The sequence below is a fragment of the Ciona robusta genome, chromosome 9 (assembly GCF_009617815.1).
Source record: "Ciona robusta chromosome 9, ASM961781v2".
NCBI classification, from domain to species: Eukaryota; Metazoa; Chordata; class Ascidiacea; order Phlebobranchia; family Cionidae; genus Ciona; species Ciona robusta.
Window position 1 is genome coordinate 1,883,932 of NC_143243.1, and position 14,201 is coordinate 1,898,132.

The 14,201-nt window shown below is 34.9% G+C and overlaps 1 protein-coding gene across 1 annotated transcript; it reads left to right on the forward strand.

The window, feature by feature from the left end:
• Nucleotides 1–2,024: 2,024 nt before the first annotated feature.
• On the forward strand, nucleotides 2,025–13,985 carry LOC149730700 (importin subunit beta-1-like). Its single transcript, XM_089884437.1, has 24 exons — nucleotides 2,025–2,174; nucleotides 2,676–2,815; nucleotides 3,165–3,266; nucleotides 3,986–4,084; nucleotides 4,357–4,458; nucleotides 4,752–4,904; nucleotides 5,331–5,390; nucleotides 5,703–5,792; nucleotides 6,049–6,159; nucleotides 6,356–6,457; nucleotides 6,934–7,032; nucleotides 7,474–7,546; nucleotides 7,747–7,876; nucleotides 8,216–8,330; nucleotides 8,684–8,808; nucleotides 9,000–9,147; nucleotides 9,477–9,585; nucleotides 9,826–9,930; nucleotides 9,995–10,077; nucleotides 10,397–10,648; nucleotides 11,008–11,116; nucleotides 11,450–11,564; nucleotides 11,899–12,076; nucleotides 12,359–13,985. Exons 1-23 carry the CDS (start codon nucleotides 2,108–2,110, stop codon nucleotides 12,071–12,073), a joined length of 2,664 nt encoding a protein of 887 aa, XP_089740563.1. The 5' UTR covers nucleotides 2,025–2,107; the 3' UTR covers nucleotides 12,074–12,076; nucleotides 12,359–13,985.
• The last annotated feature ends 216 nt before the right edge of the window (nucleotides 13,986–14,201 follow it).

Below are 14,201 nucleotides of genomic sequence, written 5' to 3' on the forward strand. Positions count from 1 at the left end.
TTGTTTTGTATATAACTTGTTATAACTTGTTCATATTTGTTTTTTTAGCAATTTCATGTTGTCGACAAAAATCGGAATAGTTTTTTAAAATGACAAACTATTTCCCGCCGATTTTGGTTTGCCGAAAAGACTGGCGTGGTTCAACAGGTTTAAAGTTTGACAGGTCAAATGTAAATATTCTTCCTGAAGTACAAACTTTAGAAATGTGATTTTGAGACCTTTGTATTTACTGTAAATAAGTTTATTTGTACAAGTAGACTAAATAAAAGCTTTGTTGTGTATGCTACCCGTTCGTTTCAGCTCATAAATAAATGAATCAATGTAACTTACTTTACCTCCGCGTGGCCGGAGAACGACAGTCGTTATAACACGAGTGTTCTGTTTCACACAACTCATGCCAGCTTACGAGTTACCATGTATGTTCGTGGGCGAATATTTTTTGGGGCATTTTTTCCTTTTTTTGTTTATGTCTGATAATTTGGGTAATACTGCCGCTGGTGACCAGTGAAAATTTTGGTCTCAAAATGTTCCTTATGTCTTCCTGACTCGCTGTATAATTTTTTTTTAAACTCGGGCGTTCGTGTCGAAAATTAACTTTGAAAATGCGCGAAATCGTGGACAATTTGGACAACCCGTTAGTGACCACTGGGCTGAAGCAAAGTGTCTTGCCCAAGGACACATATGGCCACAATGGTAGCAGCGACGAGCCTTGAACCGATTACCTCTGGGATACCGGCAGGCGTGCTAACCACTTTGTCACGGTGACGGATAATTTTGTTATAACTTATATTAGGACGAGTGTGGGGTTAGGCGTTAGGGTTTAAATCTAATGTGTATAATCCTTGTTTTGTTACATTCATGGCTCAAATATTAATAGAAAAAGCTGCTGTGTTTCGTTTTCTTTATAGAACTACTTTTTAAGAGGTAGCCTATTGCCTCTTTATTTTTTTCTGTTTTCTTTTAATAAATGCAAAGAAAAATTACTTGTAAAATTTTCCCTTTCACTCCTGAACATTGGGACAATTCTATGTTTAAAAAAGAAATTCTGCAAAATATGGCAGTTCATCACGAGATCTTGCTTGTGCAGGACGGTTACTTTTCATGTACGCGCGCGTGCCATCAGCAAAAAAGGCTTGCATTTACAAGCCACATTGGGAAATCCTAGTTAATATAATGTGAATTATAGCGTGCATAACCAAAATGTGGTAAAAAAGTCACTCGTGTACCTGCCATACTTTGCAGACTGGATATAATGCCTGTTATGCGAGTTATAATCAGCTGGTCGATGACGTCATCGCAGCAATTGATAACACATTTTAAACGACACAGTTGCATTATCTATGAATGTATAAACTCACATTGGTTATAGCAAATAAACACGTTACGAAATATTAAGTTAATTAGTGGGACTGGGCAGGTGTAACTGACATAAAAATATTGGGATGCTTTGCCCAAATAGAATTGAAATAAACATGGGTCAATATTGTGTTGATTGGAAACTTTTTCTGCTTGATTTTTGAATTTGTATTCATTATGTTCATGGCTTTTTCTTTCAATGGTAAACTGTTTTCCAATTAGTGATGTAAGACATTCCTTACATGATAACCCATTAACATACAATAACACAACATTATTCAGTAACAAATTATAATTTTAGTTATAACTAAAATTCAAATTTCATAAAATTTGGCTGGGCTACTTTTTAAGTTTTTGTTGTAAATCTTTTTTCTTTTATATTGGCGATTGGATAACCAAGGTGACACGATTTAATTCTCCGCTGTTGTAACTATATCAATTTTAGACAATTGCCGTGAGTTATTAACCAATGCCGTGGAAAAGTGCCGCGTCGTGGTACTAACTTAAGATGTCTAAAAGATACATATTTCGTACTTTTGAGTAGTTCAGTTTAACATGAAATTCTAAAAAGTGGGCATATGGCCATGTTAGAAGATGCATCATACTGCCATCTACATAACCAGTTAGTTAAATTATTGTGGACCAGAAAGTTTCGAAACATTTATTAAATTATTTTCCCAAATACCAAAATATTTTTAGAGTGCTCGTAGCTCATTGTTGTTCTTAAAGTTTTTGTTTAAAATATAAAGGAATGGCAGAAGTAGCCCAACAATTCATTATGAACCTCGTTCGTGTATTGGAGAAGACTGTTTCAACAGGTATGTGTATTGTTCCCATGGTGTGATTTTTGTTGTTTTTAAATACAACCAGTATAGGTCTAGTTAATTTATTGTCACTTTACAATATTTGCTCTTTCAGGGACGATATCATATTTAAGCAAAAATGTTACACTCAGAATATTGTTAAATATTAACAAATATGTTATGTATAACTTGTTGCTGCCAGGTGTATATCCATTAAAAACCTTCATATATGTTTTGTGTACCTACGTAGTATTCCATTCTGTAAGTTTTGACATGGTTAAACAATATGACATCAAAATATTGATATACATAATAGGTGGCCCATAATAGCTTTATTATATTTAACATATTTATATATATATATATATAGTTAATTTAAATTAACGTATTTTGTGTGGTGTATGTGATTCTTACTCATTTTCCTTATAAGTTGAATGAGTAAGTTTAAATATAATTAGCTATGATGTATTAAAGTGAGTGTAATGTTGTAGTGTAACCTTTTCACTTACTGTTCAGACCAAGCTGAGCTCATTGCATCTCAAAGTTATTTGGAAGAAGCAGCAAAGACAAATTTATCTGAATTCCTGGTGCAGTTGTGTAGCATACTCGCTGATACTACCAAGTCAGATGTGGCTCGCATGGCTGCTGGTTTACAGGTATATAAATGATGGATCATAGTCAGTTAATAAAGGAAAATCTACATTTCCAGCTTTTAAAATTCCCAGTTGCATTTAGAAAAGCATTTACCAATTAGCGTCTTTAGTTTTTTTGTTTTGCTTTTAACTTTAAAAGGTAATATAACAATTGTTTTACCGCCCAAATACTAAGATGGGTTGACAAATGTTTTGTTCTAATCCTTCATAACCATATGATATCCTTTTGGTCACTATAAGCTGACTTTGGTTCACAGCTAGATTGTAAGCATAGCTAGGACTTCTGCAACTACACCTTTTACTGTATTTGCATGGCTAGCCTATTTTTTACAACCTGTCACTTTTATCTTAGATCAAAAATTACTTAACATCCAAAGATAGTTCAGTGAAGCAACAACATCAACAGCGCTGGTTGTCTTTGGAAGAATCCGCTCGATCTAATATTAAGAACTTGGTGAGTTATATTTAAAATCGCAAGTTTTCAAAGTTACTTAACAAAGAACATATTCTGATATGCATTACTTAATTACTGAGCTTATTTTTCAGTAATGTATAATAGTTAAACCATTCAGGTCAATTTAACAAAATCACCATTCACAACTACAGGTTTTTGACAATGACCCCATTTTCTGCTATAAATTTACCTATGCTATGACTGTACACTGTACAGCTTTAATGGTCTGCTTTTTAGTTCAATGGCATATTTGGTTAATATTACATAAGTTCTTTAATATACATTCCCTTGTTAAATGATTTGTATTGTGTGTATAAGTATGATATAAACCATGCACTAAATACGCGCATAGTGACTCATAATGGGTCTGTGTATTGTATGGAGTGAAGAATGGATGATTAGTTGTAAGCGTCAGATTAAACACCCACACTTGCACTCTGGTCATGACATGTTACATAGGTAGCACTAAACTATATGCTTCCATAAAAGGAAAAGCTTAACTGACAGTTTGTGTCATAATGTTGTATTAAAGTATCACCAAACTAATTTAACTATTAGGTTAACATGATGTACCATTGTTGAATATAATTGTGTTGCCACCATTGTTGTTATTGATTATCTATTTGGCCGAGGTCCTACATTAAGGCAAGCTATGGGACCTGGGATTGGGATTCTGGGTTTGAAGCCTTACACCCAGATTAATTAAACTTATTACACAGGTGATACAAGCACTTGGTACAGAAGTAACACGACCATCCTCCGCAGCACAAGTAATCGCCGGTATTGCTTGCGCTGAAATACCACTTGGTCAGTGGCAGGTGTGTATGTTTTTGTTAAGGTTATTGCATCAACACATGTAAGTTATCACAGATGCCAAGAGCCAACTTTGTGTGGCAGGGTGGCATGCTAGTCTAGAATTTGCTGCTTTAATCAGTAAATATTGCGATTGGTACGTTTACCAATAATGTAACATTTTTTTACTAGTTGGACATGATTTTCTTCCCTGTTTAACTATTACTGCCTCCCTAGTGTTTCATAAGTTTAACACCTTTGCAAGTTATCCATGTAAAAATGCATATTAAACATACAGGAGTTGATATCTCACTTGGTAATGAGTGTCACAAATAATGAATCAAGTGCCCAACTAAGAGAAGCAGCTTTGGAAACAATCGGATACATGTGTTCAGATATGGTAAGCATATTCAGTATTTCAACCTCGCATTTTAGGTTTGATGCATTTGACTGTTCATTGTGGCCTAGAAACTACAATGTAAAATAAAAGAAGGTAACACCTGTTAAGTTATTTTACATCAAGAGAATGAAGCTTCAGGCTATTATCCTGTATGTATCAGGATTGTACCATTAACTCTGGGAATTTTGGAAAAAATACAAATTTTCTCATTAAACTTACAACAAAAAACAAAATTACACTGGATATATAAATTAAAACTTTTATAAAACAACTTTTGTGTTTTTGACCACAAGGACCCTGAGCACCTGATGGGACACTCCAACGATATTCTAACAGCAATCGTGCAAGGGATGAGGAAAGATGAAACGAACGACAACGTAAAACTTGCAGCAACCAATGCAATGCTTAATACACTCGAGTTCACCAAAGAAAATTTTGATCATCAGGTTTGTACAATGTTGTGTGATGTAATAATCGAACATATGACATCACATTTAAATGTAACAGAAGCAAAGTAGATACAAGGCATAGTAGGCGCCACATTATTTCGTTACCATTAGCTCATTCTCTTTCAAGCAGTCTCATAAAATAAATATATTTAATGTAGAATGAGTTACCACTGGAAATGGTAACACTCTGCCCTGGAAGTTAAGGTTATGTAAAAAGAATGCCATGATATTTTCCCTACCTTTTCACAATAAGAGTTTCATTACGCTTCTGCATGCTCTGGCTACTTAATAAAAGCTGAAAATAGGGTAAAGTGGTGGCAGTGGCATCTTATCTTTTTAACCATATCATATTACACGGGATTATAGCAACACATTTTCTTAACAGAATGCTCTATATTTAAATTATTTTGTTTTTATTTTTAGAATGAACGAAACTTTATCATGCAAGTTATATGTGAAGCCACACAAGTGGAATATACAAAGGTGAATCAAATGATTGATTTTCATCAAAAAGTATTTGACAGTTCTATCAGTTGTTTATAATAATATAATATGTCTTGTAGTTTTGTAGTTTGCTAATTCCATAGTAAAACATGTTTAAACAATAAATATTTATAAGATTTCACTTTGAATTGTTATTGCTGTGTTTAAAAAAAATAATCCCGGAATAAAATATACTTAAACTGTGAAGTGTTTAAAATATAAACTAAACATAAATACACAATCACCAGTATTACTTTGCTGTCATATAATATTTAAGCTGCTGTAACTTGTAAGTACTATTGTGCATTCCAGATCAAGGTAGTTGCATTGCAATGTATGGTGAAGATTATGTCTCTCTATTACAAATACATGGAAGCTTATATGGGCCCTGCATTATTTGCTGTAAGTACTTTTAAACTTCTACTCTACTTTATTTTATATTAACTGGACCCTACAGCAATGCACATCAGGGAACCTGATATGTACTACATTTGCCCCCTTCCGCCTTCTATCAGAAAAATATTTACTTTAGTTTTTATTTGTATTGATAGGCTTACTAATATTTTTATAAGTATATGTCAGGATACAAATAGTCTCTGTCTAACCTGTCCTTTACTAGAAACACTGACATTATTGTAATATGATTATGACATCATAGATCACAGTGGAAGCAATGAAATCAACTGATGACGACGTCGTTCTGCAAGGAATCGAATTCTGGTCGAATGTTTGTGAGGAGGAGATGGATCTTGCTATTGAGCTTACAGAGGTCAAATATTCCTTACAATTAGTTATTTAAACTTTCCTAAGTTGTATAAAAACTTAACAATAAGTATTTTATAATCCAACCGTTTAGCTGAGGATTTTACATTTAATACACAAAAATAAAATTTAAATTTTTCATGGAAATTCGTAGAGTATGCTGCAGTGAATTTCGTGGTCTGTTTATTGAATTATTTACACAGGCATGTGAAGCTGGGAGACCACCGGAGAATATAAGCAAGTTTTATGCTAAAGGAGCTCTGCAGTACCTTATACCTATTCTTGTTGAACTACTTGCTAAGCAGGTAGGTTGGTTTGGTTAATGTACAGTTGATATAAACTGTAATAACCAATAAGGTCATAAATTGGTATGACTTATTTAACATACCTCTCTTTCAGAATACAATTTATATTTTAGATTGTTTATAATCTGCCTAAATGAGAAGTAGCTGGTAGCACCTTGGGTGTTTAAGTAATCGGTAATAGGCCTACTTCTATATCTTAAGTGTCAGTTGTGCCTCACTGAATACCTCACCCTTACAAAATAATCTATTTTTTAAGTGTTTATAAACTGCCTCAAAGAATGCTAGGGTTTTGAGGTGGTAGACCTACAAGCCAGGTTTCATGTGTGTCTCACTGAATACCGGCACTTATAAAATATGGTCTCTATTATTATGTATACACCCCTTCCTCGGTGTGTCATGTGTTAAACTAATAACTAACATTAATAACTAACAAGGTAAATTATCATTAAACCTTACTTTGTAAAATTTCCACCCAGGAAGAACTGGATGATGAAGATGATTGGAATCCATCCAAAGCCGCAGGTGTTTGTCTCATGTTGCTTGCCACCTTATGTGAGGATGATGTTTTACCATTGGTAAGTTGCCCAGCTGTATGCGTCGCATAACATTAAGTTGTTACCAAAATCTGGGGTCTAGGTTACAGTATTTAAACATAGGGAACCTCATTGATTAATTTGGCAATATACTTTGACTCAGCTTGTTTGTATGAACCCATAACAAAAGTGTTAAAGTTTTAAGGCTTCAAACTGAAGTGCTAAACTTTGTATTGTTCTGATCCATTTTACAAAGGCTGGTGTCACCACAAAAACTCCTAACATTACTTACGCCCATGTGTATGTAGCTCAACCTAATCATGCTGTTACAATTACCTTACTTCTTCAACTTATTATATAATCTTCCTTGTGGCATGGTCAGCAATCAAAGAAGTCCTACATATTTATTTTCAGTAATATAAGGCAGATAAATTTTTAAAATGAATCGCGATCTCTAAAGTGCTAATAATGTTCACATCACAGGTTGTTCCATTCATCAGTTCTAAAATTCAAGATCCAAACTGGAGAATGAGAGATGCAGCCGTCATGGCATTTGGTGAGCTTATGGTATTTCTATTGCAAGATAACGACATACATAGTTGGCAGTCTTATAAGCTGTCTCTTACAAAAAATCATTTCAAAAAGGATATTATCACAGTATGGTGATGATGTGTATAAATAGGGTAGAAAGTAATTTAAAAATAATTGTTTCTAAAATATGCGTAATAATATTCCAACCCTATTTTCGCACCCCAGGTTCCATATTAGAAGGTCCGTCCACTGATAAAGTAAAGAGCATTGCCCTTGATGGGATGGCAACCTTTATTAACCTTCTATCTGATGAAAGTGTGGTGGTGAGGGACACTACAGCTTGGGCTATTGGAAGGTGGGAACAGTTGATGTTTTTTGTTTGTGTTGGAAGGAAGAGTTGAGTTGAGGCTATGAGTGTAGCTTGTTTGTTGTGGGCTGGATAGTTAAAATAACAGTGATATTCATGTTATAACTTGACATTGAGCATAAGGTTTATCTATGAATACACCATGTGTATCTGTTGTATAGGAAGATGCTTGTGTTATAACTTGACCGTGAGCATGAGGTTTTTGAATACACAATGTGTGTTTGGTGTAAGAAAACACTTATGTTATAAATGGACAATGGGAATGAGGTGTATAAAAAGACAATCATGTAATTATTTGACAATAAGCAACAACTGTACTTTTGACAGAATCTGTGAATTGATTCCTGAAGCTGCATTGAAAGAAGAATACTTGATGCCGTTGTTATCTGCGATGGTTGAAAGTTTAAACAGTGAACCTCGTGTGGCTGCCAACATTTGCTGGGTGGGTTCTGCGTTGGTTATAACATTACTTCTACCCTAAACACCATGCAGTGGTGACTTTTTATCAATTATTTCTTCACTATTTGATTGCGAGAGGCTATTTTGAACACAGACCCTAATATAAGATCTACATTTTGTACCATAGAACCTTACTAATATACAGAATAAAATAGATTACAATCATATAATGAAGCGAATTATTTGTCAAATGGTTGCGCATCCATTATTACCTCCCCTGCAATTGCCAATGTATGGCGCCTTCAATTAATATAAACTTGTATGTGTATCAGTCCATTAAATCTATCTAAAAGTGTAGCAGCAATTGCTTGCTTCATAATATCAATATCACCCCAGGCATTCTCCTCGCTTGCTGAATCTGCATACGAAGCTGCAGAAATCACTGATGAAGATCCAGAGACTTACTCAATGTCCGGTGTTTACGATAAAATACTTGCTAAACTTCTACAAACCACTGACAGGTAACTCAAACAGCCTAATGGCCACTACTTTAACTTTGTAGTCGCTGATGGGTTGTCAAATGTCTGTCATACAATAAATGAAAAAGGTCAAACCAATAATAACCCACAAATGTAACTTTGTGCCCCGCCATGTGAGAGTAAATCAGTTTAATTCACATTCATGATGTCATAATCGAACTGTTACCTCACAGGTCTGATGGGCACCAGAACAATCTACGAAACGCAGCATACGAAGCAATTATGGAAATGATTAAAAACAGTCCCAAAGATTGCTATGAAGTTGTCTTGCAAACCACAACCGTTATCATGCAGAGAATACAAGCATTGCTACTTATGGAGGTACGTGGTGTCCTACATGAGGTTGTGATCAATAAGTCAATAGATGTCATGTTTTGTTTAATTTTTATTTAAACCTGTGGTGACATTATTAAGATACAGTTACACTCACAGTTGTTAAACATAGGGAACATCATTATTTATTACAAGGTACTTTGGCTCTGCTTGTTTGTATAAACACAGCATAAGAAAATCTGTTTTTAAATTGTAAAACCGACAAGTTCAACAGTAATCTGAAGTCAACCCGTTGTAAAAATTGGGGTGACGTGTGTATAAAGTACATTATATCTTTCTTGTGCATTTTACCATTTAATTGTTGTTGTATTAACCAGACTCACATTCAATCCACAAGTGACAGATCTCATTATAATGATTTACAATCGTTACTTTGCGCAACTCTACAAAGTGTCTTGAGGAAAGTTAAGGAAGAACATATTGAAAGTAAACCAGTTTCTTTCTATATATAAATTACTATTGAATTTGTTCTGCCTTATCAGTGCAAAAAAACTCTAGTTTTATCTTTTGTTGTCTCTTAAATATAGGAGTTGGAACAAATGGTAAAAATGGGATAAAATGTATATTTTCCTTTTTGCCCTCTAGAAAAAAAAAACTCTTTAACTTGTATACTATGGCAGAGCTAACTGAAGCGATAAGTAGCTATTATTGCATTCATATACTTAGATATATCTGACAACGTGATGTCATCTCTTATTCAAATGCTTAAGTCCAGTGGTTCTGGTGGTGTGCAGGAAGATGCTTTGATGGCTGTTGGTACACTGGTTGAGGGTAAGTTAATAGTTAATAATTGTTATTGTGTAACAAAATATTCACTTGTTACATCACAATATAGTTGTTGGCACCAAGTTTTTAAACTACATGGATGCATTCAAGGAATATTTGATGGCAGGGCTGCAGAATAAAGCTGAGTATCAGGTATGTTATAATGTTTATATTATTATAATGTTAGGTTTGGTTTGATAAGCCTGTTGCTGTATGGTTTATAAGAATCCATTTTATAACATTTTATAGTGGCAATGAGCATGAGGTGTTGATATAATAGCACCATGTGTGTTTTCCGTATAGGAAGACACCTATTTTATACCTTGACGGTGAGCATGAAGTGTATGAATATACAATGTATGTCTGTTGTAAAAGAAGACACTGATAATATAACCTGGCAGCAGGCATAAGTTCACATTATCAGCCAATCATACATAACATTCGACCTTATTATTTTAAAATATTTCTATAGGTATGCATCGCAGCAGTTGGTGTTGTTGGAGATATTTGTCGAGCTGTTAACCGACCAATATTGCCATATTGTGATGAAATAATGGGCATTCTATTAACCAACTTATCTGACGCTGGTGTGCACCGTAGCGTGAAGCCACACATCTTGTCCGTGTTCGGAGATATTGCGCTCGCGATCGGTGGAGACTTCAGGAACTATTTGCCGATTGTTTTACAAACATTACAACAAGCTGCGAGTGCACAAGTTGATAAGGTAAAATGGAGGGTGGGCTGTTAGAAATAAAAGTGTTAGTTTTCATATTGGTTATAATTCTATCTGGCTTCTGGTATGTCAGTTGTCCTTGTGCTCATACACATAAAGTCAGAATTGGTTAGCTCTGTGTTAAATGTCTATATAAAAGTCAAAAGCAAAAGTATATTACATTGCCCTGTTATATCTTCTACATCCTAAAAAAGAGGACTTTTGTGTCCAAGCCTCATTTACAAATTAAATCAGTGAATGTAACAGTAACTAAAGTTGTTAAAATATAAAGTAAATATATTTTACAATGCCCCATTTTTCGGCTTAAGTATCCTTTTTTTAATTATTTCCATTTAAATATGACATAACAGACAGATTATGACATGGTTGATTACCTCAATGAACTGAGGGAAAGTTGTTTGGAAGCTTTCACTGGAATTATTCAAGGATTGAAGGGAGATAATGAAAAAGAAATAAGTCGTGAGTTATGTGGATTATCATTACATACACTCGACAGTGGGAATGTCTGGTCTTTTTGGGGATGGTGTGTTTGGGTTTAATAATTACAGGGTCAGCAATACGTGTTGCTTCAACCCAGTGGTCACTAATAAGTTGTCTAAATTGTCAGTCATACAAAAAACATCACCCACAAAGTTGCAAACCTGGTAACTCGTAAACAGACACTGACTTTGCTTACCTATATGTAGAAGTAGTTCCGTTTTAGGGTTATTGGAAAAATGTGTCACTAACTCTAGGTCCTCTGACAAGTACCTCACCCACATAAAATAGAAATTCAATGTTTATCCTTCACAGCTGATGTTATGCTGGTTAACGAACACATCATGTTTATCCTCTCGTTCATTGAAGTTATCGCCAAGGACGAAGATCATTCGGAGGGAACGGTGGCCGCAGCATCCGGACTTATTGGGTGAGCGAGTGTTTCAATTTACTTTTGATTGTTTGGATATTTTTGTTTAAAAAGGTTTTATATAATGACCAAATCAACCAAAAGTAATGTCTGCTTATCGACACACTGTAATATCTGTAGCACCCGACTGTGGGCATGAGAGTGGCAACCATAAATAAGCCCACTCGCCACTCCTTCAAAGATATACATAACTATGCTCATTCGTCATAAACAGGAAAACTCCTTTAGCTTTTACAATATTAGGTTCAGTATTACAGTATTACCCAATGGCTGTATTGTTTATTTTCCATTAAACATGACATGTTAATCTAGCATAACACCTTCCAACTTACAGAGATCTTTGCATTGCATTTGGACCATCATCAGGAGCTCAGTTGTTGAAGTTGATTGACAGCAAAACCTCCATCGCTGAGCTATTAACTGAGGGACGACGTTCGAAAACGAGCAAAACTAAAAGTTTGGCTTTATGGGGGACAAAAGAAATTCGAAAACTGAAGAGCAAAGCTTGAATGGTTAGTTTTTTGCTTGTTGCTTTCAGCATTGATGAAGTAACTAATGCTTTAACTCAATAGTAAGAGGTATATAAATACACCATGTGTGTTAAGTGTAGAAATAATAAGTCACCCATATTATAACTTGACAAGAAGCATGTGGTTTCTGAATACACCATGTGTTTTGGTCTTGTTTATAAGAGTACACTCATTTTATTATAAAGGTCTACTTTATACATTGTATTGATATTTTAAAAGTAGTTTTGCAATGATAATGTACTTGATTATGTTTTTATTTTTTAGATATCTGGTTGAGTTCTTAAATCACATCCAAGCCCACAAGTATGATTGTGCATTGTGCTTATGAACAAATGCGTGTAGTGTGGTTGCCTGTGATGTCACAATTCCTTCTGTGACTTGCGAGAGTTCAAGTGAGATGATGAGTTTCAAATGTTCCGAAATAAAATCTACAAATCTCGTTTCAGCTTGCCTTTAACTAATTTCCAATTCTTCTAAACCGATCTTTGCTTGCGTATTGTGTTTACTTGAATGCCTGTGTCACTGTGCCTTATGGTGTTGGGGAAATTGTGAGAAAATAAAATGAATATGTGAATAAATGAAGAAAGTTGCCAAACCTTGTGTGTAAAATTGAGATGCAGTTTTGAACAAAGAATTTGTGAAATTCTATGAATTGTTTACTTGACGACCAAATGTGATGACCACTGTTGACTGTGATGTGTTGTGCGTTCCTACTCCGACTCCCGTTTCATTTTCTATCAAATTGTACTGCGCTGTTTCCTGGTTGCCGCTTGTAATTATTAAACAAAGTTTTTGTTCAAATTTCCATCGAAGAAAGAAGTTAAACAAATTGAAATTTGACCAACTGTTTGGGCAATTGTTTTTACGTTAGAATATTGAATGTTCATTGTTAGCTAATGACACGCATGTACACAGAGGTAGCAGGAATAAGCATTATTAAACTATCATTTGGCATATATAACTCGGGACACTGGGATTAAATTTAAAACTGGTCTGCGGTCGCCATGTGGTTCATTCCTCGCCGTAAGAATTCACTTGTGTAAAATAGAAATAACGTTTAAGCTAAAGTCGCGCTTGAAACGACAATCCAAAATCACGATGGTTTGTCTCAATAAGCACTCTCTCCAGTCCTTGAAGCTGATTGGTAAGATTGCTCACGTGACTGTCGCCTATATCAGCTAATTCTAATTATCCCCGCATTGATTAATCTGCGCATGAAACTAGTTTCTACAAAATGAGTGGCTATGTTCCAGATTAGATAAAGTTGTTTTTACACCAGGTTGCAAGTTAAAATGTTTGAAGAGGTAGATTGCAAGAATTCGGTTAATTACTGCTTCATTAGATTAGTGTTATATTATGAAATACCATCTACCTATAAATTATAATTAGTGTACTGTATGATTTTGCTGCTACCAATAAAGCTACGCCAATGTTACATATAAAAGTGCCTACAGAGTGTGAAACATCAGCTGTGTTAATGTGTTGTAACGTATTGTTTCGTTTAGCGTTGAACGGTTTTGGTTTTTGTGTGTGGTTTGCTGTGGCGTTTTTGTGTGTTGTTTCCCAATTTACTTCCATTTTGTGTTTGGCTTTTGTGTTGAATTGATACGTCTCGCGCTTGTTAACCTCTAAGCATGATTGGTCGTCGTGGCGCGAGTGCGCCTTTTTCTTCTGTTTTACTTGCATCAGCCCAAAGATTGCATAAGATCGGCAGTTCTCGTTGTGTATATGGTGTAGAAACGTTGTATTGTGTATTGGATTAACGTGGTTGTAACGTGGTTGTATTCGGTTACGTTGGTCAAAACTTTATAGTGTTTGAGCGTTATCCTTACCGTTCTAATCGTTTTATTATAGTAGTTTTTATATGTTATTAAACTGTTAAGAAATCCTACATCAGTCTGGTCAGTCGCGGTAGGCCGTTAGAGCAGCGTCCCGGACCACACTTTACGTAACAGTGTTATTAACGACTGTGCTCGCCACGAGTTCTCTAATGAATGGACATGTGCCATTATTAAACGCTTGATGAAGATGAAATGTTAATACGCATTATATAACTTCTGAGCTTGTAAACTACCTTGTCATTAAATTTTCTCAAATGTCATTCGTA

Excerpts from the sequence above, each read along its gene's own strand:
- LOC149730700 (XM_089884437.1), top strand. The coding sequence starts at position 2,108 with ATGGCAGAAGTAGCCCAACAATTCATTATGAACCTCGTTCGTGTATTG. Across the intron at positions 3,267-3,985 it reads GATCTAATATTAAGAACTTG|GTGATACAAGCACTTGGTAC; the intron begins GTGAGTTATATT and ends CTTATTACACAG. Across the intron at positions 9,931-9,994 it reads TGTTGGTACACTGGTTGAGG|TTGTTGGCACCAAGTTTTTA; the intron begins GTAAGTTAATAG and ends ATCACAATATAG.